The sequence below is a fragment of the Podarcis filfolensis genome, assembly GCF_964270895.1.
Source record: "Podarcis filfolensis genome assembly, chromosome: 14".
NCBI classification, from domain to species: domain Eukaryota; kingdom Metazoa; phylum Chordata; class Lepidosauria; order Squamata; family Lacertidae; genus Podarcis; species Podarcis filfolensis.
Genome location: NC_139616.1, coordinates 5,726,869 through 5,750,289, shown reverse-complemented (window position 1 = coordinate 5,750,289; position 23,421 = coordinate 5,726,869). Strand labels below are relative to the sequence as shown.

The following is a 23,421-nucleotide window of genomic DNA, read 5'->3' as shown; positions in this document are numbered from 1 at the left end:
ATACTGTAATTAACTTTCCCCCCACCTAGTTCAGTCTCTATTTATAAAAGATGAAAGACTCATCATTACCAACAATGGAGGAATGGTTATTAAAATTATTAGACTTAGCTGAGATGGCGAAATTGATATGTTTAATCAGAAAAAGTCAGTTAACATTTACTAAAGACTGGTACCCTCTCATAGACTTTTTGCGTGAAAAAGAAATAATGACATTTGGGTTTAAAGGCTGAAGTTTATAGAAAGTAGTTGTGCTGGGTGTTATATTGGAGTGGATGAGTTGAATAATGTTTATATATAGCTGACAGAAGAAGAGTGGGGAGTTCTTTAGTTTCTTAACTTTATTTTTCTCTTTCTCTGTTTTAATCCTTCTATCTCTCTTTCTCTCTTCTTTTTTCCTTTTCTTTCCATCTTTTCCTCTTCTTTTCCTCTGGATCTATGTTTTTATTTTACTTAGATTAACTTTTTAGTTTGGAGAAAAAGGTATTTGATAATTATCTTTGTATCGCTCTTTATAAAATCTAATAAAATTTATTCAGTTTTTAAAATAAATTTGCAAATACCTGTTGTCCATGAGAATATTGTTATAGTAATAATTCTATTTGCCATGGAATGAGTTTGACTTATGGAGAAAACTGTTGCTTGCAGATAGCCCTGCTTTTGACCCTCCCTTGTCTTTCAACAGTATTTAATAATTTCTGTTATAAAAACGTCCGTTTTTCTTGTTCCCTGAAGTAAACAAGCTATCCCTTAGAAAGTTACTTTTCATTCTTTTCACAAAGACAGTAATGTTTTTAATATACTGAAAGAAGAGCTTTGTCTTTCTTCTAGGCAAACGTGTGTCGGCTACGCTTGACCCTGCCCCCTGAAGAAAACTCGCTTTCTCAGGAAATTAAAAATAAGACTGAAAGGACAAAAAAGGTAAGTTAACAAAATTTTGCTGATGTTTGCTTCACCCCTGTAAATATTAATCCATCTAAAAAAAAATCAGATGAGTCTGTTGGCATGAACTGAAAAAAAGTTCTAGAAATCTGCACTACACATCACAAATTTTGCAAATGGAGTACATTTTGGTGGTTTACAAAATTACCAATTGTTTTATTGGAAGGCATGCCCCCCCTGTTCCTTTTTGGGCAAAACTAAGACCAAAGTGCATATCCATATTACATTGTTCACTCTTTTTAAAAAGCATGCATAAGCTGGCCAACTTTATTCTGAAGGAAAAGCAAGCAGAGCTGCAGCAGGACATGGGAACTAGGTGGTTATGCCAACGGAAATAATGGGTTTTAAGGAGGAATGTGAAGTAAGTAAGAGGTATCTCTCTTACTTACACCTGTGTAATGGGAGCAATTCTAGGCATATGAAAGAGCAAGGGAGCGAGGGTAGTTGGTTTTAAGACCTAGGATTCAGAAGTGTTATGGCTGTCTTAATAGTGGGATTTGAGTCACCGCTAGTTCAAATGTGGTTAAATCATGAATCTACTAGTGACCTTAGGGAGCTATTGTTCTCTCCGCACCAGTCCCTGATTAGTAATGTGGGGATAATAATTCTATAGTATAGGACTGTTGTAAATATTACAGAATGTTAATACAGTGGTACCTCGGGTTACATACGCTTCAGGTTACATACGCTTCAGGTTACAGACTCCGCTAACCCAGAAATAGTACCTCGGGTTAAGAACTTTGCTTCAGGATGAGAACAGAAATCGTGCTCCGGCGGCACAGCGGCAGCGGGAGGCCCCATTACCTAAAGTGGTGCTTCAGGTTAAGAACAGTTTCAGGTTAAGAACAGACCTCCAGAATGAATTAAGTACGTAACCAGAGGTACCACTGTATGTTACATGAGCATGAAGTATTATTATTTACACTTATAAATAGTAATACATAAATACAATGATCCAAAATTAAATATAACAATCCCAAAACATTCTACAGCAAAATATAAAATCATCATAATAAACAATATTCTGATAAAAGCCATCTACTTAACTTCTCAGAAAAGCCAATCTGTGCCCCCAGCTCAGTCAGCAATTTTAAAATTCCCTCCCGTATCTGTGTTGTCTCTAAACATTAATTAAAAGCTGTGAATTCCACAATTCCTCTTCAGATGTGGCTGCAGTGCTGTGTTGTCAGATAAGTGCTGTGCTACACCTTCTGCTGGTGATGCTGTTCGCCAGTTGACAGCTGTAAATCCTCAGAGTTTTCAGTTAGGGCCCTGACCAGTGTTAGTACTGTAGCATAAATTTTCAGTCAGCATCTTCTGACTTTTTGGGCACAACTAATTGCAACTCAAAAAATATGTAATTAGGATCTTGGTAATTAGGATTTCCTGTGGGAGCTCCGATTGGATCTGGGGGAGGTTTTTGGTTGTGGTGCTTTCCTGGTTTAAATCCTCTCCATCTGTCCTTTGCCACATGGGAAGAAACATGCAGGTGTCCATATGCACCTGTATGCATTTTCCTGCAATGAAAAAAATAGTAGCTGGAGGGGTGTAATTGAAACTGGGGTGCATGAAGGAAAGAGTTAATCCTACACTCACAGATCCAGTGTGGGAACTTGTGTATAAGAACTTTTATATGCAGAAATGGGTATGGTGCTGAATGTGCAAGGCACAGGTGACACACTTCTCTCCCTGCCCCCATGGCCTTCGTTGCAAAGTGAGGCTCACAAAGAGGTTAGTAATAGCTCTATTATCATCACACCCACAATTTCACGAGGCCATATGGAAATAGCTGTGCTCTATAAATGCCAAGGTAGGTTTTGAAATGGGGCTGGGCTTCATTCTTTTGAGGCACAGTGTCAGGCTGGTGGTTCAGTGGCACTAACTGGATGACCCTGCCAAACAACTGTTGTAAGCTGATCAGCACATTTTATTTAACCATTACATGCCTCATTGTCTTCATGACTAAATGTGTTTTGTGAGATGCCAGAGTTGTCTGTGATGGAAGACAGCCTTGCAAATAAGTTCGCAGAAACTACTAGCTCAGATAAAACAATGACTAGCTTGTCTGTCCATGTAAATGTGTCACAACAACAGCCAGGACAAAAAAGAACCAGCTTTCTTTCTCTATGCTTGTCACCAATTTTTTATTTGCCATGGGCAAATATTATTTGCCATGGGCAAGAAGTTACTAAAAAGCCACATAGGCCAAGCTAAATGTGATGAGGCAGCAACATTGTTATCCACTAGTCTGGCCTGTGAACATATGAAGGGTTTATGTGTCGTTTGCTTTTAACATGAAATGGAATGTGTGGGAGGCAGAGCCATAGCTGGAGGAGGGGAGGCTAGCCATATTTTTTGCCCCAGGTGAAGCCTCCATAACGGCGTCGTTGAGGCCCCGAGCCTGTATCTGTGTGTATGCAAGTGTGTGTGGTGTGTGTGTTTGTTCGTGCACATGCGCCAAGCTGGATCTTTAACCTGGGTGAAACTTGCCCCTGCCCTTGTCTTACCTTTTTGTGCTCAGTTCAATCTAGGAATATTCTCACTGGACTTCTCCCCAATATTTGAATGTGTCTTTATATTTCATATGTGTTGTGAGGCACTTTGTAGAGCATGGTTCTTAAAAAAAATGAATTGAAAATCTTGTTAATTAATAACTCATTTCTGGGGATGCTACTAAGCTGGAAGAAAATTTGTGATTTTTAATAAAGGGTGGTCTAAATATAAAATGAATAAGAATGCTTTGAGTAGCAGAGTGCTAAGGAAGGAAAGGGGGACGGTTTTGTTCCATTTCATGGGTTGGGGACGGGACAGGACACTAATTTCTGTTTCTGGGAGAAAAGCAGTAGAGACGTAGCAAAAAGGGCAGAGAAAGATACCATTGTTTTATGTATGCTTAGTGTGACATTGCTAAGGAAAGTGCATTGGCAGTTACTAGCGCATAAAAAGATATACCTTTGCTCTGCTTAATATCTGCTCTTGAAGAATTTAGTTTTTTAATAAGGCAAGGCTTGGAAGCTTCCTCTAAAACCTGTTTCAGTTATTCCCAAGTACATGTTCACAAATGTTCTAAAGCTTATATGCCTCATTTTGAACAGTATTTTTCAAAGCTTGTGGCTTGAAAGCTAACCCTCTTCCATTGATTAGTTTTTTGTATGTCAGTGATTGTAAGCATAGAACAAGGCTTTTGCTTATTTTTCCAAGCTGCAGCTCAGCTGCCTTTATATTTGTAGGTATCTGAAAACTCTGTGATGTGGCATTGTGTCTATAAGAGTGATAAAGAAAAATGTTAACTTTGGATGTGGATCTTCCTTTCCTGCTTCTTTGGCTCAGGGCCAGCATGATTTTTAAAATGTAGATGTGAGCTAATGGGCATGGTTGGAAAGCTTTCACAATGGCCCTTATGGACTACTGGCTGTATTTGCATATAAACCATGGTTTCTTTTAGCCATGGTTTATTCAATAACCTAAAAGTCATTTCATAGGCAAATTGGTTTGTTTCAACAACAACAACAACAACAACAACAACAACAACAACAACAACCCATCCATCTGGCTTGGGTTTCCCCAGCCATTCTGGGTGGCTTAGAGCATATCTAACAACATAAAACACCAAGTGTTAAAAACCTCCTGAAGCAGGGCTACCTTCAGATGTCTTCTAAAAGTTGTTTAATTCTTTATCTGCTTGACATCTGAAGGGAGGGTGCCACTACCAAGAAGGCCATCTGCCTGGTTTTCCAGCTACTGATGTCTCATGCTTTTGTAAGTTGGTGAGTGTCTGGGATGAGGTGGACAAACAAGCCATGGTTAAGGAATGCTGTTGGGTTCGGAAACAAACCACATTTTGTTAATGTTAAAACTAACCACATTTTGGCTTAACAAACCATGGGTTAGCATTACGTGTGAACCAGGTGACTGTCAAACATTCAGCAGTCAGAGCAGCAGTGAAAGTCTTCCGAGGGATCAGTAACTAGTTTAAAATATACAAAAGAGGAAGGGATCAACGTTGGTCCATAGGAAAAACTCACAAATCCACATTTGGGCAATACCTTTATTAAATCAATCAAAACGTTACAGAAAAGTTTACAAGTTTCAAGTTTTCCAGAAGTCTTAATCAGTCTAGATGGTAAACAAAATGTGGGGAGGGGAGAGAAGAGAAGAAATGGCAGATGTTGGAAGAACAGGAAGGGCAGAATAGGAATAAACAGGCACATTTCACAATGGAGGGAAGTAAACAGCAGAGTTCCCATGGGATCTTTGTGCTAAGGCCAGTGCTATTCAACTTAGAAATGATCTGAAGTCAGGATTGTAGTGAGGTAGCCATTGTGCTGGGCTGAATATCCTCAGTTTTCACCAACTTCTTTGGAAAGAGAAGGGACCTGTAGTACAATCTTATACATGTCTACTCAATAGTAAGTCCCATTGGGCAGAATCCAAGTAGATAGATCTGGTAGCACATTGATTTTCTTGCACAATGGCACTTCCCCTTCCTCTCCTCTTCATGTTCCACCCACCTCTCCAGATCCCCTCCGGAGGGTTGGAATAACCCCCAGAACAGATATAGGGGCCATGGGGAGAGGGGGGGAAACTGAAGTTTCCTTTGCATAACCAAATGTCATTGTGCAAGCAATGGGCACCCCTCAAAGGGGTACTACCTTTGAGTTCAATGACTTACTCCAAGGTTATTGCGTATAAGGATTGCAGCTTTAAGCAGGATAAATGGCAGTCTACTGGACTTTTGCAAAACCTAGGGTTTCGACATGGAAAAGTATGATTTCTAAGGTGTGCTGTGCAAGAAATATGCCTGTGTTTGATTTAGCACACACATCCTTGGAAGTTATTTCCTGACAGATTTCCCCCTGTTTGTTACTCCCTGTCAGCGTTCAAAACTCCCATTGTTCTAGTTGCATTTTGCAACAGGGAATTTCATTAGCGTGAGCAGTTTCTGAGCTCTGAGTGCAGTACTGCACCTAAGATTTCAGATTAAAACTGCAGAGTGGAAGGAGCTTCCTGCAGCCAATCAGAAGCCGCGCTTTGGTTTCCAAACGTTTTGGAAGTCGAATGAACTTCTGGAACGGATTCTGTTCGACTTCCGAGGTATGACTGTAAAAGGTGAACACTCTTCATGACAGTACAGTGGTACCTTGGTTTAAGAACAGCTTAGTTTATGAACAACTTGGATTAAGAATGCTGGAAACCCGGAAGTAGGTATTTTGGTTTGTGAACTTTGCCTTGGAATAAGAACATGTTTTGCTTCCTGTTGAGTGTGTTCCATTTGTAAATTGAGTCCCCCACTGCTATGGGAAAGCACGCCTTGGTTTAAGAATGCTTTGGTTTAAGAACGGATTAAGGTAAAGGGACCCCTGACCATTAGGTCCAGTCGTGGCTGACTCTGGGGTTGCGGCGCTCATCTCGCTTTATTGGCCGAGGGAGCCAGCGTACAGCTTCCGGGTCATGTGGCCAGCATGACTAAGCCGCTTCTGGCGAACCAGAGCGGCGCACGGAAACGCTGTTTACCTTCCCGCCGGAGTGGTACCTATTTATCTACTTGCACTTTGACGTGCTTTCAAACTGCTAGGTTGGCAGGAGCTCACCCCGTCGCGGGGATTCGAACTGCCCACCTTCTGATCGGCAAGTGCTAGGCTCTGTGGTTTAACCCACAGCGCCATCCGTGTCCCTTTAAACCAACGTACCACTGTACTAATATAGAACATTCCCCCCCCCATTTTGTGCATGTGGGGAGAAAGCGATACTTAGAATTCTGCCAGAACTTGTTGTTCTGTGTGCAGTCTTCAAGTCCTTGGAAAAGTACATACTTCTAAAACAGTTGTTCCCAGTTCAAACTACTTTGCTCTTTGGTATTTCACAGAAATAATTCTTGAATGTTTCAATATTAATAATGAGGGTAGGGGAGTGGTTGATACCAAAGCAACAAAGGAAATATTTAACCCAGGAAATGAAAATCTGTTTTTCAGTGTGGCGACACACCCATTTCAAATTGCATATGCTTGCTCCCCCTCCTTTCAAAACAAAACAGTGTATTTTTATTGATGAGTCAGAATTCTGAGGCAGTCTGGTCATACACATGTATTACAACGTGACTTTATGTAATTATTTGACACTTTAGGCTATATACTTAAATTGGTTTTAAAATGCCTCTGTGGATGTGAACCATTTAGTGCAAGGGCTGCAAGAAGTTACTGGTTATTTAGATAGATGATCAGTACCAAGCTTAATTGACCTTTGTAGTTGCCATCTCTATTTTCCATGGGATTTTTGGATCGCTAAAAATAGAATTCTAAAAGCACTTACTTGAAAATATACACATAACTATTCTTAATTGAGTTCACAATGGTGAAGGAAAGCATCCAGTATTTGGGAATTGTTAGCTGCTCCAGATTTGTTAAAATATTTTGAAATTCAGAGTGACTGTAACACAAGTTTGTTTATTTTTATATAGCAACTCTACCAGGTTCCCAATGGATTGTCTGCAGGGAACTTATCGCACGGTGTGGTGTATGGTGTGGTGCGTAGATCTGATGATAATCATAACAAAGAAATGGTGGTTTATGGATGGTCAACTCAACAGCTGAAAGAAGAAATGAAATATATAAGAGATGTGAGTTGAATTTTCTGTACAGGATGCTGTTCATTAAAAATAAAAATAGGATTTGTTATATTGGATTTAGTTGGTTATCACTAGTGCTTTTTTCTAAAAAAATGTTTAGGGGTACTCTCATTTTCCTACTCATATTGAAATACTGCCCCTCAATGAGACCAAACTTAGATTCACAAAATGTTTAGGGGTATGCATCTCCCCTGCTTCCCCCCAGAAAAAAAGCACTGGCTATCATTATAAATAGATCAATATGTTTGGGCTGTGGAAATGATAATCTACACAGAACTGGAAGCAAGATTCAATATTTTGATTTATATATTTTATTTTCTTAGGTGAGATTAACATTGGAAAAAGTAAGAAAGAAAATGTATGGCGAATATGATGAAATGAAACGCAAAATCCAAGAGCTTACAAATGAACTGGCAGTAAGTACTCATGTACTTTAAAGATGGCAAAAGTGATAAGCTTAATAATTACTGAATTCTCAGTACGTTGATACTGTTTAGGTAGAATGAATAAGAATATTTTATTCCCATCAACATTGGATACAGCATTGGTCTGATGCTCAAAGATGGTTACATTTGTAAAACATGAATAAGTCAGAAGCAAGGACTACTTCCACAACCAGTGTGTCTCTGTCTAATGTAGCTACTGTTCCTTCACTCTTTTTAGCTTAGCGTGGAAATACAGGCTATAGGGTGCTTTCACGCTTCCATTTTCTTTGTCCTCCCTGGTTAATCCACCCTTTAAAATCTGTCTGTGTTTCTCTGGTTCTCTGTCCTGCATATGTCTCCAAAGTACACCCTGCTGGCCTAGCTGCCACTGGTTAGTAAGCTTTTTGTGGAATAATTCACATATTTATGGAGGAGTGCCCTCAGTCCATGCACATTTCATCTAGACATGGCTCTCATTGGATGTTGGCAAGTCTAGATCTTTCATCTTACTTGGCATTGTTTGTATTACTGTGGGGTTTTCTGGTAGTGTGTTTTTGTGATCAAAATTACGCATGCTGGTCAGTGTGCTGTATCCCTATCTCAGATTTTGCTGCTGTATGCAATATCCTCCCTTCTGTTTCAGTGAAGCAGATCTCTACATTCACTCTTGTCTTGGATTTGTCGTTTTTTCCCTTCAAAGCATTAAGCACAGGCCACCTGGATTCCTTATCTAGTCTCTCTCTATACATCTATGCTAGTATATATCTGGCTGCAATGTCAGTATAGTGCCATTTTGTATTTTGCCCTGAAGATATTCTGGGTCAGGTGCTTAATGCACCTTGTGATCAATATTTTAACATCTGTAAATTGTGGGGCATTTTTACAGGAATATTATAAAAATAGATATTAGGGCCGCAATACAGAGAGCAGTATTAAGTGCAAATATTGTTTGAATGTGACCTCTAGGACAGCCACACACTAATGAATTATTACACATCATTTCTGAAGCTTTCAAGTTTCAAGTGTCTTTTGCCATACAACATGGGGTACTACTCTGCAGGAACCACAAAGTCAAAGATGATTCATGCCTTTGGCACTTCTTTTGAGGAAGGTGCATTGGGATAGCTTTAGTGGACTCTTAATGGCAGCCAGGACATATTTCATTGCCAAGCATAGAACACAACTTTACTTGCCCTTGCAAAAGTGTGAACTGTGACAAGTAATGATGGAGCACATGTATTTCCATAGATGCCTGTAAAACACATTGTATAAACAGGCAACCTTAATACAAAACAACTGGTAAGCTTGCAGTTCCTGCTATCTTAAGTTAAGGGGGAAATCTTGCTTATATTTCTTCAGGTATCAAGTGCTCAACAAGAATCATTGGACAATCACATAGAAGTGCACTCTGCAGCTCTGAATAGCTTCAGTGAAATGAATAACTCGTTGACCTCAGCCTCAATTGAGTTGCAGGTAAATTGCTGATAGTATGGTCACCATAGATACATGATTATGTTGGCAAACATCACTGCTCTTGCGTCAGTTGTATAAAGCATCGGTAGGCCAAAATGACAATTAGTTAAACATTTAGAGATAGGACTCTGTTCGTTTAAATATCCAGTGGTAGAAAAGCATTGTGAATTAAAACACATAACTTAGGTACATTTTAGAGTTAAGTGCTTACGTCATTTTCTGCAAGATAAATTAATATTAAATGCAGTGGGCCCACAACTTAAGTTTGCTTTACTTATGCTACTGCAACCTTATGTGTGGGTGTGAGGGTGGGGGATAAATAAATAAATGAAGAGCAGGGGAAACTCGATGTTCGCTGCTATCCATTTATTTATTTCTCCACCCACTTGCACACCCAATGGCTTTTCCTTGCTTACAGGGATCTGAGAAGCTTGCAGGAGGGTCCTGGGAAGCTCTCAAAGCCCATGTGCCTCCTTCCTAAAGCCTGGTGAGCAGCTTTCCACCTCATTTATCAGGCTTTGGTAAGGAGGCGCGAAGGCTTTGGAAACCTCCCTTGCACCTCCTTCCTTGAGCCTGGGCTGTTTGAGGACTTTGGGAGTGTCCCAGAGCGCTCTGGAAGCTTTTCCAGAGCCCAGTAAGCAGTCCTCTGCCTCCCAGGGAGGCAGTTTAAGGGGTTCCTGACTTTGTACAATATTGCCTTTGCATGTTGCCCCGGGAGCCTAACCCTCGTGTAAGTGGTGAGCCCACTGTATTAAAGTACTGTGTTGTAATGTATTATGTTGTAATGTATTGTTTTTTGGTCTTAAAGCCAGTATTTCATGCTTGGTGGTCTGCTATTTCACAGTAATCTACAATGCTTCTTGGTTTATTTTTGGATGGATTTGCACCAGAAGGTTCTCCTCTCCATCACTATTCCCTATTCACTAGTAATCCTAGGGCAGGGGTGGAGAAAGTTTATTGGATTCCCCCACTTTCTGTGGGCAAAGTTTGACAAGTGGATAGGGACCACATACCTTTCAATCTCCTGATATCAAAATGACATCAGAGAACCCTTTTTGCTGAGAGGGCTTGAAACCAAACCATGTGGGCAAATGCACAGCATGCAAAGCCCCTATCAAAGCACTCTGCAAGTCTTGAGGAGTGCTTTGTAAGGAGTGTTCCAAACTGCTGGGTAGGGCTAGGCGATTTATCAATACATCACACAAAACCAGTTTGAAGTCTTTATTGCGGTAACAGTTTTGGAATTTCTGACCTAGCAATAAATTGTGAATGCCAGCACCGTGCCTTTCACTCCTGGGCGTCACCAGTGTTTTGCTGAAGGTCCCTCCCAAGATACTTGAGTGGGTCTGGGGGCGGCAGCTGTACCTGTGCCCACCTCTTTCGTGTGCTCACTCACTCACCCCCTGCTTGCCTGCAGTGGTAAGAGCACATGGAAAGCAGCCGTGGCTTCTCTTCCTTGCCTCTGATGCTGTGTGCTTGGCATGTGCTGGTGGCTGTGATTGCTGCAGCTGGGAACCGCACCTTAGCACTAAGGCAGAATGGAGCCACTTCTGGCGCCTTGCACAGCATGAGCCAACGCTCTGGAGGGGCCATCAATATGAGCCAGAGCTGGTAGCAGCCCCGGACCGGCTTTGGGGAGAGGCTGTGCCGCGAATGGCCTCGGTTTCAGGGAGGCTGGTGCCCCAGGAGGCCAGCAGTGCCCTGTGGCTACTTGGCATGTATGGCGCCTTGCAGCACCCTGACAGTTACACTCTGCCTGCCTAACCTTGCCATGAAGTGGCAGAACGTGTGAACAGTGTCACTGATCACCTGTGTGGCTGCCTACGAAGGGCTGCCTACTGAGTTAGTTCAAACCGCTTTGAAGTTCACATCCAGGAATTAACGCTGGCTGCTTGCTTTTCCCTTCCCTGCCTTATCTCCTCATTCTTCCTTCTTTCTAGACATCATGATATATCACTACATCATGATGTTTAGCTGGTGATATCTTATGAGGTTGAAAACCAGATATCGCCCAGCCCTGCTGGTGTGTGGTGCTTGCAAACACCTTTAGGCTGAGCCAGGGCTTCACTTGCTTCAAACCTGACGTCATATATGACATCAAACCTAGGTCAGAGGGGTATGGCTTGGCCAAAATGGTTTTGCCGGCCAAATGGAGAGGCTGAAGGTTCTCCACCCATGCCCTCAGAAATCTTACATAGAACTGGGTCCTACAAATAATCTGTTGTATTTGTGGGTCTCTTGTACAGCACAAACTTGGTAATTCTGATCTTAAAGTTTGTTCAATATGTCTGGTCCTTGCATCCCTCTCAAAGGAGTAACGGGGGGTGGGGAGGGAATGCTGGGAGAAAAAAACAGGAAGCTTTTTTTTCAAGTTTCCCCAGTTTTTCAAGCAACTGAATTAATTTTGTATTTTTAAAAATATGTTCACAGAAAACTTTAGTTGATGTTACTTTGGAGAATACAGTTATACGAGACCAAATAAAAAATCTGAAACAAACACATGAACAGTCTATGGAAAAACTGAAGGAAAAGCAGAAACAGCTGGAAACTGCCAGAGTTGAAAACGAGCTGCTCAAACTCAAGGTAAGCTGAGGCAATACAATGCATGGGTGGTGGAGGATCCTACTGCTGATGACGCCTGGAAAAGGAAATTGCAGTGCCTCACAGCATGAGGAACGTGATAATCTTTTCAAAACAGTGACTGGTTGGAAAGGCAGTATCTGTGGAATGTTATATCATTACTCATTTATTGACACAGAATTCAAGATGTGTTTACCTCAAAACTTGCCTATTCTCCTGCCCCTTGTTTTTGTTGGTAGTGTTCATGAATTTTAGTTGCAACTCTGTTTTCTATTATGATGGGGAACAGCTGTGTAGGCTGAGAAAGTGGAGAGTGAAAGCCTAGTATATATAGTCTTGGTATTTGTAAGCTGGTCTGGGAGGCTTTTTTCTGCCAAAAAGTAAGGTAAAATGTAATATAAGGTAAAATGTAATATATATATGCTGCCAGTCCCATTGAAGTGACCAGGAGCTGTGTTCCTGCATAGGTCCCTTTAATTTGAAAGAGGCCTGTGCCAGGCAACTCTCTGGTGGTTTCAGGATTGTGTCCCAGGTTGGATCATAGAATCATAGATTTGGAAGGGACCCTGAGGGTCATCTAGTCCAATCTCCTGCAGTGCAGGATTTCAAGTAAAGCATCCATGATGGATGGCCAACCAACCTCAGTTGAAAGGCTGGGGGGTGGAGGGGGTTTGGCTTTTCAGCTTCAGGCATAATATGTCTTAGGACAACTTCTTGAGCTTCTGCTTTATGGCATCTGATTTTCTTCTGTCAATATATTCCTTTCGCTTTCTGTCTTACCTGTTTCATTTGGCTGTGAGAAATGTCCTCATTTTTTTAATAGGTAGAATGTTCACAGGAAGCAAATGCAGAAGTAATGAGAGAGATGACCAGAAAACTATACAGTCAATATGAAGAGAAGCTACGAGAAGAAGAACAAAAACATAAACTTGAGAAAGAAACTCTAATAGTACGTGGGAAGCTTTTTCCTGTGTTGTGTATTATTGTGGTGGTGGGAGAGTCTTACACTAAACAGAACATGGAAACCCCAGGTTGTGAGTTTCAGCAGGCCTCTTGCTGAGTAGCTGTGCCTAGTCCATCCACTTGTAAAGAGGAAATGGTTTTGATGGGTTGCTGCAAGGCTGAGTGATGGACACATGCTTTGTTTTATAGTTTTTGTTTTGTTTTGATTTCAACTGAGCATGTACGTGATATGTACAGACTAGTTTACCAACTAGTGTAGTAGCAGGAAGCCAAGTCATCTTCCAGTGTACACTGTGGTGTGAGGATATGTTGTAAAATCAATAAAAAGAAAGAAAAAAAAACCCTAAATATTTCAGAGGAAAAAAGTTGAAGTGCCTGTAGTCTTGTGCACATTTACTTGGAATTTAATTCCATTTAACTCAGCAGAACTTGTGTCCAAATAGGGATGGAAGGATTTGTTAATATTGGTTCTCTCAGTTTCTCATTTTTCCAATCTTAAAATCAATTCTCAACATTTTTGCAGCAGTTTGCTATTAAAAAGCCCACATGAAATTGTTTCAGATTTTAGTGTGAATTTCTCCTAATAAAGATATTTTTGTATGTAGTTTTGACTAATGTACATATTTTTGCAAGCAATTTCTCCTAATATAATGAATATTTCACTACTATATTCATTTTTATGCACACTTTCTACTGCCTTATTGTAAATGTTGGTTATTTGGAGAACTATATCACAAAATTTGGATGTGCAAATTTTGAAGGATGTCTGCATTTTGGTTTTCATATTGTCTGGGAACATGCAAATTTGATAGATTTGGCTTTAAATGTGTGAACTGATTTTAATTTCTCCTTCATCTCTACTTCCATATAAATAAGTACAAGACTGGGTTATAATAATATAAAATTAAGATAATTTATTTGACTTTGCTAAGAAAAAGTAAGTTAATAATGTTATTTCCAAAGTGCTTACTGTCATTAAGCTTTCAATGCCTGTAGTTCTAGGGTCAGAAGTGGGTGTGTTTGTTGTAGCTATAGCTTTTCACATAGTTGGATTTTCTGGGGATCATGGGGGACTATGTGACTGCAAAATGAACTCTGGTACCTGATGCTTACTGCCCTTCAGACGAAGAGTTGTAGACCAGTGAAGGTGCTCCTGCTTTGCATGCAGAAGGCTCCCAGGTTCAATCAATGGCATCTTCAGGTAGGGCTGGGCAAGACTCTTGCTGGAAACCCTGGAGAGCTACTACCAGAATAGGCAATGCTGAACTATGTGAACCAATGGTCTGAGTCAGGATAGAGCAGCTTCCTGTGCTCCAGGCTTTCTCCGGGGTCTGGGAGAGAAGATTTTCAGAGTGGGGATGAGGCTGACAAGAGAATTGGAAGCAGAGATATGTTCCTGATAGAACATTGCTTTAGGACATTACCCCGCTTATACAGTGTATTGCTGATCCTGCCTATTTTAACCTTTTCTTCACAGTCTGAAACAAATAGACTGCTTACAGCCATTGAAGATGCAAATAAGAAGATGAGACTTACCGAGATGAGTTTACAAGAAAAAGACCAAAGAATTGGCGAGCTGGATCAGTTTATTTTGCGCATGGAAGATGTAAGTGTGTACACTAAAATTCCTCAATACAGTAAATTGTCTGTGTGCTTGCTTCATCCATTTTACAAAAATACAAAGATTGTTTAAGTTTCCTCAGTTGTTGTGGTACAGAGAGTATTTCATATATAAAATAGCAATTAGGGCAGTTGTTTTTACACTTACCCTCTATTTCTGTGTGCACAGATAATTTTTTAAAAAAATAAATAAATATAGTTGTATATACCACTATTTGATTAAATGTTATCCAAAGCAACTTGCAGCACATTAATACCACCCCCACCGCCCTTTGCTCCTTTGGCCATAGTGTCAACTTTCTTCTTCCAATGGCTGTCATAGGGCAAGTGACACAGTTCCTTTGTGGCAGAGAGCGGAAGAAGCAGGCTTCCTACATCTACTCATTCCCTGCCCTTTGTCTGAGTCTAGACCAGACTTCCTCTTTCTGTGGCAATTTTCTTGAGAGAGCAAGGGGGAGGCATAGCTTTCCCGTGGCCCATAGTCCTCCAAGTCAATGGCAGAGGGTAGAGTAGGGGGAGGAAAGTTCTGTAGCCCTCCAGATGCTGTTGGACTCTGAGCTCCCATCAGCTGCAGCGAGCCTGCATGGCTAATGGTGAGAGATTAAAGAAGCTGGAGTCCAAGAACCTCTGCAGAGCCATAGGTTGCCCATCACAGGGGTTAGGGTGCCCTTCCTTTTAGTTCTGCAGTCACAGGGCAACTGGCTCAATATTAAGTTTGTTTGTTGAAAATCACAGCCAAGCATCAAATATGTTTTTACAAGTGACTGCAGCAAGCCTGCTGCCCACATACCTCTTGTGACATTCATAGTACTGCTGTTGAACAAGTTGTGGCAGATTTCCTCTTGCTTCCTTGTGTCTCCTGCCCTGCCCTTTTCTTTTCATGGACTTTGCCCCGGGTGAATGTCATGCTAGTTTTGAGACGATGGCTATATCTCAATGTGATTTAACAAGATTTTATTTTGGATTTAATGTAAGCTAGAAAATCTATGAAGTAGACCTATCTTCTCACACATCTAAACATTTTATTTTAGTGATCCTCCAAATGCCAAAACTATTTACTTTACAAGACTTGCACATTCCCATACGTGACCATATTTTTGAAAGTTTAGTTTAATTTATTGATTTAGACACACACCTTTTGTACATACTTATAATAGATAAGATAAAGCGTTCATGCATGCTGCTAAGCCAAACTATGCCTTAGCATGAATGACAAAAGGTGTGGCCACGCAGAGACAGGATTGCAACCACTTTGTTGCTCCTCAGTTGTTTTGGTGGTGCACTAAGTTGTGGTCTGCCGTAATGTATTGCTTGAACCCAAGCTTGTGGTTTAGCTTTCCAGACAAACCATGATTAGTAAACCATAGGGCAAGCCTTGGTTACAACTCCTGGTTGGCTAGAGCTGTCTCAATCATGAGCTCAGTTTTGGAGGACATGCTCATTCAAGCCATGCCATATCACCACAACATAACTGGGAAGGAGCAAAGCAGCTGCAATTTCCTTTCCAGGAGCCCACACATTTGCTTGTTCATTCTAAACCATGGTTCTAGATTCAGGTACGTAGCCATGTTGGTCTGACGCAGTCGAAATATATAAAAAAATTGTCCAGTAGCACCTTAGAGACCAAGTAAGTTTGTTCTTGGTATGAGCTTTTGTGTGCATGCACACTTCATCAGATACACTGAAACAGAAGTCACCAGACCCTTATATATAGTGCACTGGGGCTTGGTTTGAGTTAGCATTATGTGCAAACCAGGCCAATATCAAAATGAACAAATTGCCACAAGCTAATATCTTTCAAGGAGGCAACAATTCTAAAAAAAAACTCTCTAGAAAGTACACTTTTCACTGCCTGTCTAAAAGCAGGCAGTGATGGGGGAGGGCACGCCTCTCTAAGGAGATAATTGCAGTCCAGAGTCCACAATGGAAAAGTCCCTTTCCTTTGTGGTCAGCTGCTGCATCTCTGATGGTGGAGGAAGATGAAGAAGGTCCTCGTGGTCAGTGCAATTCATCCATTTTCATTGATGTATTGTACAATCCACTCAAAACTGGGGGGTTATAGCCTGAAGTTGTTGCTGAGGATCACATTCTGAAACACGACTTCTTTGCTGTTGGAAGACTAGTTTACAATTCCAATTAGATGTGGGGTATGTGTGTGGAACTCATCAAGCAAAGGATTTAATTAATATTGGAACACCACAGTGGCAATTAATATGAGCATAGGAATTTTCTTCCGTAGAAGAGAAGATTAGTGTTCACATAGCTGAGAGGGGGAAACACCCACCTTATGCTGGTAGCGTATGCCTGTATACCTGTTCCATTAATGTGCATTGGCAGTGTGCAGTTTTTGAAAATTATGACATAATAACAACTCAAAGAGAGAATGAAAAAGACTTTTACCCTTGCCAGATTCAATGTCCTTCCATCTGCATTACTGCAGGGCAGATTTGAAGGCAAACCATATTCAGAGCAAATATGCCTATATGGTTTGAAGGAAGTCAAAACTGCTACTCATGCCCTACTACATTGTCATTATTACAAGGCTATACTGTACATTCTATGTTTATCAATCCAATCATGCAGCAAACCACAAGCAGAACTGATGATTGCTGCTTAAAATACTTTATAGAGGACAAGGAACCAGAGATTACCTTAAAAGTGGCTAAATTTTGTGCTGCTGCTATAAAATTAAGGGGATTAGCTTTGAATGAATCTAACGGCCAGTGTCCTAATATGTTTTAAATTAGTGGTTAAGGTTTTAACTTAAATATTGTAGCTGTTTTGTATCTGAATTATTTATCGTGTATCAGCTCATAAAACTTAATTTTAATCTATTATTATCTGTATGCTCTCTGTTGTTGTATATATTTGCACTCTGGTCAGACCGAAATACATCAGTTCATTCAAAGATCTCAAAGGCTCTCTAAATGTACAGATACCTTTTCCTCCTGGACTCTATTTTGGTTCCATTTCTAATTTGGCCCTGAGGTGAGGATAAGGTGGCAGTGCCAGGAGGCGTTTATGTAAGGGATTATTCAAAAATTATATCCCCCACTTGTAGTCTGGAATGGTACAATCCACTCTTATCACCTCATTCTGATGCATATGTAGACCAGGTCTCATTCTTCAATATGAATTTTGAGGCCAAGCAACTACCTGTATCCAGGTAGTGCAGAGGGAAAGAAGGCATGAATGACTGGGCAACCCAAGTAGGAGGTAGAAGTAACAGTGTTGAAACTAGAACAACCTTTTCTGGTGGTTTTCATCAGTTTGGAAGGGCTGGATGAAAAGTAGCCATTCATAAAGGTGTCCTGTTCTGTGAGAATTTGGGGCTGTTGGGGGAAGCTTGATGGTGTCCTGTCAAAAGGCCATGACAGGAGTCTAGGGCGCCCAGAGCACTTGCAGGATCTTGGAGAGCTCCCAGGGTCTTGCTATGGTAGTTCTACTAGCTGTTGTCTCTACCAGCCCTTAGCACCAACTGAAGCCTTATCTGTGTTGTCTCTACTGTGCTGCTGAAAGCTCCACCTGCCCTGTGCCAACCATTTACAGCTTTAAAGGTAAAGCACAAGCACTAAGAACTGGGCTCAGGAGTGAATGGACCTTGTGTTTTTTTTAGTCTACGTGTTTGGATCTCTATGAGCAGTGTGTGCATTCCAATGAAAAGTGTTTTGTATACTGTAGTTGATTTATTATATGTTAAAAGACAGAAATATATAAAAATGTTTTTTCCCACATAGGAACGCCATCAACTGCAAAAGCAACTCATAGAATATGAAATACAACTTAACGGAGCAAACCTTCACAGTCAGTCAGGCAGACAAAGGTGAGGTCTTGATTCTTTCTAGGATTCTTGGTGCTCATAAAATATCCCTAACTGTAGTTGATAATTAACTTTGAATGATATAATGTTAGATTTTTTTAAAAAAATTCTCAGTATGCCATATATACTGCTACTATCTGCATTCCTTATAGAGAAGGAGCCCTGCACAATTCTTCCATAGTAATTTGCAGTGGTGACTGGCCTGGTGGGGTCATCACTGCAGCGTACCTGGACAGGGCTGGTGGGGAGGAGGGTGACTGCAAAATTGAGGTTATGTTGTAAAGAAAATCCAGTGCTCTTGCTGTGTATCACTGACCTTACTGCCATCCCCCAGTGCCATCCAGGTAAGCTGTAGTGATGTTGATGGTGGGGTGTCTTTGTGGCTCCACCCCACCTGCTGTTACTGGTGATATGCATGCATGGATTCTCAGTTGTAAAAAAAAAGTTCCTTCAGTCTTCATTGTGTGGAAGACCTTAAAGGTTTCTTCAAGGCATTAAAATGTCTCAGGCATTTCACTTGTCTACAGGACCCGACTAAAGGTCATCTTCTGATTTAGAGAATGTTCATTACTGAGCAGAAGAGCATCACTAACATTAGTATTTCCTTTGAGAAATTTATGTACATTCTTTCTTCCCTAAAAATCCAGATTTTCTTTGATACCTTGTGGGCTATTTTCTGAGAACCATTTATACTTTCTTTGCCCAACAGCTTTTATGGTGACGATAACAATTAGGAGCTTAACTCCTGGAAAGCATGGCGAAAGAGAAGGGCAATTAAGAAAACTATGCAGAGGAGTGCCTTCCAGTCAGGAAAATTATTTGACAGGAAATATTTATAATGGGAAGATAAGAAGAGCTGGATCAGACACACCAAAGTCCCTAGGGATCCAGTCTGTCTGTGCATCCACATGTTGAAGGGGCCTTTCATGCAGGAGCCCCTCCAGGTGGGCACAGAAGCATTTGTTGTATGAGGAGCACCTAATCTGCCACGGGGAGAAAATCTGTGAGGAAATTTGAACTGAGCACAGTTTTACATAACTCTGTCAAGCAGGCCTGGACAATGTGTTGATGCATCGCCCAGGACCGGTATGAGGGGCAGACCATGATGGCAACTTCACTCGGCAGTATATTGCAGGAGAAACCAATGCCGCTGCTGAGTCCTTCTGCCACCAGTGCCGCTTTCAACATTGGGCCGCTGGTAGCAGAGGGACTCAGGAGCAGTGGCAGGTTCACCCATGATATACTGCTGGGTGAAGACTTCTCACCCCCCAGCCGAGGTATACAAAGAAGCCCTAAGGTTCCTCATGCTTGCTTGCAGGTCTAATTTTAACATTAAAAGGGGTATGCAAGCGGGGTGGGTGGGAAGTCCAACTCTCCCTAGCCACACCTGCCCATCTTCCATCTCCCTATCTTTGGGCTAGGCTCCAGCACCAGAAATGAGTTGTGCTGAGAGAAAAATGACTGACTGAAAGGCCTTTGGCAAAGTGGGGAGGGTTCAGTTTCCCTCATTTGTATGGTCACTTTTCTGTAAAAATTGGGGACACACACCTCTCAACAGGAAAGGCATGTCAACAAAATGTGGCTGACACCAAATGATGTAAAAAGCAATGGGGAGAGTATTGTTGCTGTTACACTCAGGTTATATGGGGTTCCCATAATGAGCATCTGGTTGGCTACTGTGAGAAGCGAATGCTAGACAGGTCCTTTGACCAGTTCAGCTGCATACAGGCTCTTTTGATGTTCTTATTTACATCAGCTCCTCCTCCACTGCCACTCCCCACCACTACCACTTCTTCCTCTCCAGCCTCCTTTTTTCTCCCTTGCTACCTTCAGCATGCCAGGGCTTCCTTGGGCTGTCTCCAGTTGCCTCAGGCAGCAAAAAAGATGTAGGTAGGGGGGCATTTTCTGTTTTGCATCAAGCAGCAAATGTCCTGGGCTGGCCTTGTTGTACATACATAAGTTAGATCAATCTTCCACCTCCTCTGATTCATACTCTAAAATAGATTACTTTGCAACTGATGAAAAGCTTCCTTTCTATAAGGTAAAGATCATCTAAGGCAGGTGGTAGTTGGCTTACTGAAGACAATTATGAATTTGTAGATATATGTTGCGAATTGGACTAGATGACCTTTGGGACCCTTCCAACTCTATGATTCTGTACTTCCCATTTATGTGTCATTGGTTTTATCATTGACAGACCTTTTTTTCTTAAAGTATTTGATACAGTATTGGGGAAGCAGCTATTCTACAGATTTATATCTTACTAATTTAAATTTACTAATTTAGTATTCACATCTTTTGTTAGGTCACATCAGTTAGAGGAGGTTACAGCTAGTCTGCGAGAACGAATCAAACATCTGGATGACATGGTTCTTTGCCAACAGAAGAAAGTCAAGCACATGGTTGAGGAAGTAAGTTGTGGCATTTTTATTTATTTTTTACTCTGAATAACCTATTGTATTGATCTTTATTACGGCCATTGGCCCATCACACGACAGTTTCCCATACCAACATAATGTACTTAAACCTCCAAATTTAAAACCGCCAAAACTTACAAACAACAGACAAGAACCAAAGCAAAACAAAAACAAAAGACCAACATCATACATTACAATAAATTTGTAACATAAACATCACCCTCTGCTCATAAATTAGTAGAAGACATCAATGGTGATATCACCTAATTACAACCTAAAACATAGATCATAGTTTAAAGGGATTATCCGAGCCGCACAGGAGTCCGTTTCTCTTCTTTAGGGATAGGACGCTGATCAAGAATCTGGCAACCATGAGTGATCTTAGGGGGTCATCATCATTTAATAGATATCTCAGTTTGGCTTCATTCGTATCATCGGCAATTCCCTTTAGATATTGAGCAAGAAACTTGCTCCTGGCCGATGAGTGAAAAGCACAGTCAAGAATTATGTGATGCAACGATTCCGGTGCCCCACAATTACAATCACATAAGAGCGATATCTGTGTCTGAATAACCTAAAGTGAAGATTTTCTTAAGGCAGAGATTGGAAACATATTATCAAATAGATGTAATGATCATAAATATTTTTTCAAGAACAAACATGTTAAAATGTTTTTAAAATGTTAATTTAAATTTTCACTTTGACCCATCACAGTTATACCAGAAATCAGACAATACGGTCTGTGAACTTCTTCTTCTTCTTCTGCTTCTTCTCCTCCTCCTCCTCCTCCTCCTCCTCCTCCTCCTCCTCCTCTTATCATCATCATCATCACTATTTATTATTAAAAATATTGACGTTTTCTTAATGTTCTTGGCCAATGTGGCAGTTGGAACATGAAATGCAAACATAATTTCTAGCTGATGAAGGTAATGTCAGTAGATTTTATTATTTATAGCCAATGGCCATCACAATAAAGTTTGAGCACAAATCACACAGCTACAAAGGTACATTTAAGGTTCACACAGCTTTATGGAGGATTGTAAAGCAACTGAAAGATATCTGTTTGTTACATTCTCCTATTTGTAAGCCCATTATCTGCCATATTCAAAAATACTAGTATAAGCAAATCAGCTTTCCCACCTCCCTTTGCTTCCTGCTATAGAGGCTTCTTTGTGCTTGTCTTTGAAAGGGTTGGCATACTCCCTGCCACTGAAAATGTACTTCATGTTGTGCATCATGGTTTTTTCTGTGTCCATTTTCTCTGAATTGACATGGTTGTTTGTGAGAGCCAAACTGACCTCTAAGCAGGCAGCAATTTGGGATCTCTGCATTGGTAGGTTTTTGGATAAGAAATGCCAGCACAAAGTAGTGTCCAACTAGTCATTATTTATTTTCTATTTCAAACAAGTATTCTTTGGATTAGATTTAAACCAGAGTTAATTTTATCTACTTCATGCATCCTGTCCTGTTATATAATCCTGGTGTGATTAGCAATCTCATTCAGAGATTGTGGCTAACTCTGGTTCATGATAAAAAGGAAATGCATTTTTATTTATTTAAAATATTGCTTAACCACCCTTCATCAAAATGTTATAGGGTGATGTACAAAAGTGCAAATAAAATTAATTCACGCAACATATAAATATTGGACACCGACAAATATTACAAAATACAACAGTGGCACAATCTTATGGTCCCTGGAGGATGTGCCAAGATTCAAAATAGGATTGGATCTAGTCACCAAGGTGCGCCTTGGCCCACCCAGCATCAGTCAGTAGGGCCAAAAAGGGGCATGTTGGGTGTTCCACAAAACGGCTTGGACCCAAAGACTCCGAAATCCTCCTGGTCCCATGAAACCACCTGGAACACAGTGTATTTCTCCACCGTTGCTTCTGCTCTAACATATCAAGCCCAGCCACACATGAAGGTGGTTCCTCCACCTTCACCCCCCACCCTCCCAGAAATGCACGCTCAAAGTATTGAAAGCTGATATGGTCCAGCAGATTTTCATCTTAACTGAGTCTGGCTTTGTACAAGCCATTATACTTATTTGAGGGCCAAACTAGACATTATGTCAGTGGTTTTCAACCTTTTTGAGTCCCTGGCTCCCTTGACCAACTACATTCTTTCTGTGGCACCCCCTGTGGAGCTCAGGAGTGCAGTTATGCCACCCCTTGCCAGAAGAGCTGGCAGCCTCTCACCCTTTCTCGAACACCCTCCCTTGTGCAGTGTTCCCTCAGCCTCCTCTTCTTTCTCCTCTCCTTGGGAGTCCTCCAAGCAGCTGCTGCTGCCATCCCTTGTCTCTGAGCTGCCCTTCCCTGCCCCAAAGAGAGGTGCCTCCTCACACTGCCCCACAGGGGCCTGGGACTTGTCTGTCTATTCCCAACAGCACGGACTGGTGGACTGGCTGGCTGGGCTCTCTTGCCCGCTTGCTTGCTTACTTCAGCTCCTGGCAACCAGCACCCCCTGTCCAGCCCCAGAGGCAGCATTTGCCCTGCGAGCTTGTAGCCAGGGCTTCAACAAACAGCTGTGGGGAGGTAGAGATGCGAGAGGGCATCA

The 23,421-nt window shown here is 41.2% G+C and overlaps 1 protein-coding gene across 1 annotated transcript in view; it reads left to right on the top strand.

Annotated features, from left to right (window-relative positions):
• LOC310748707 (myocardial zonula adherens protein-like) overlaps nucleotides 1–23,421 on the top strand; it is a 61,461-nt gene that overhangs the window by 5,803 nt on the left and 32,237 nt on the right. The window contains exons 2-10 of the mRNA XM_083584548.1: nucleotides 829–918; nucleotides 7,397–7,555; nucleotides 7,888–7,980; nucleotides 9,349–9,462; nucleotides 11,893–12,045; nucleotides 12,866–12,991; nucleotides 14,483–14,611; nucleotides 18,363–18,448; nucleotides 20,751–20,856. Of these exons, the coding sequence (XP_083440674.1) occupies nucleotides 829–918; nucleotides 7,397–7,555; nucleotides 7,888–7,980; nucleotides 9,349–9,462; nucleotides 11,893–12,045; nucleotides 12,866–12,991; nucleotides 14,483–14,611; nucleotides 18,363–18,448; nucleotides 20,751–20,856 (1,056 nt within the window). The remainder of the gene's footprint in view (nucleotides 1–828; nucleotides 919–7,396; nucleotides 7,556–7,887; nucleotides 7,981–9,348; nucleotides 9,463–11,892; nucleotides 12,046–12,865; nucleotides 12,992–14,482; nucleotides 14,612–18,362; nucleotides 18,449–20,750; nucleotides 20,857–23,421) is intronic.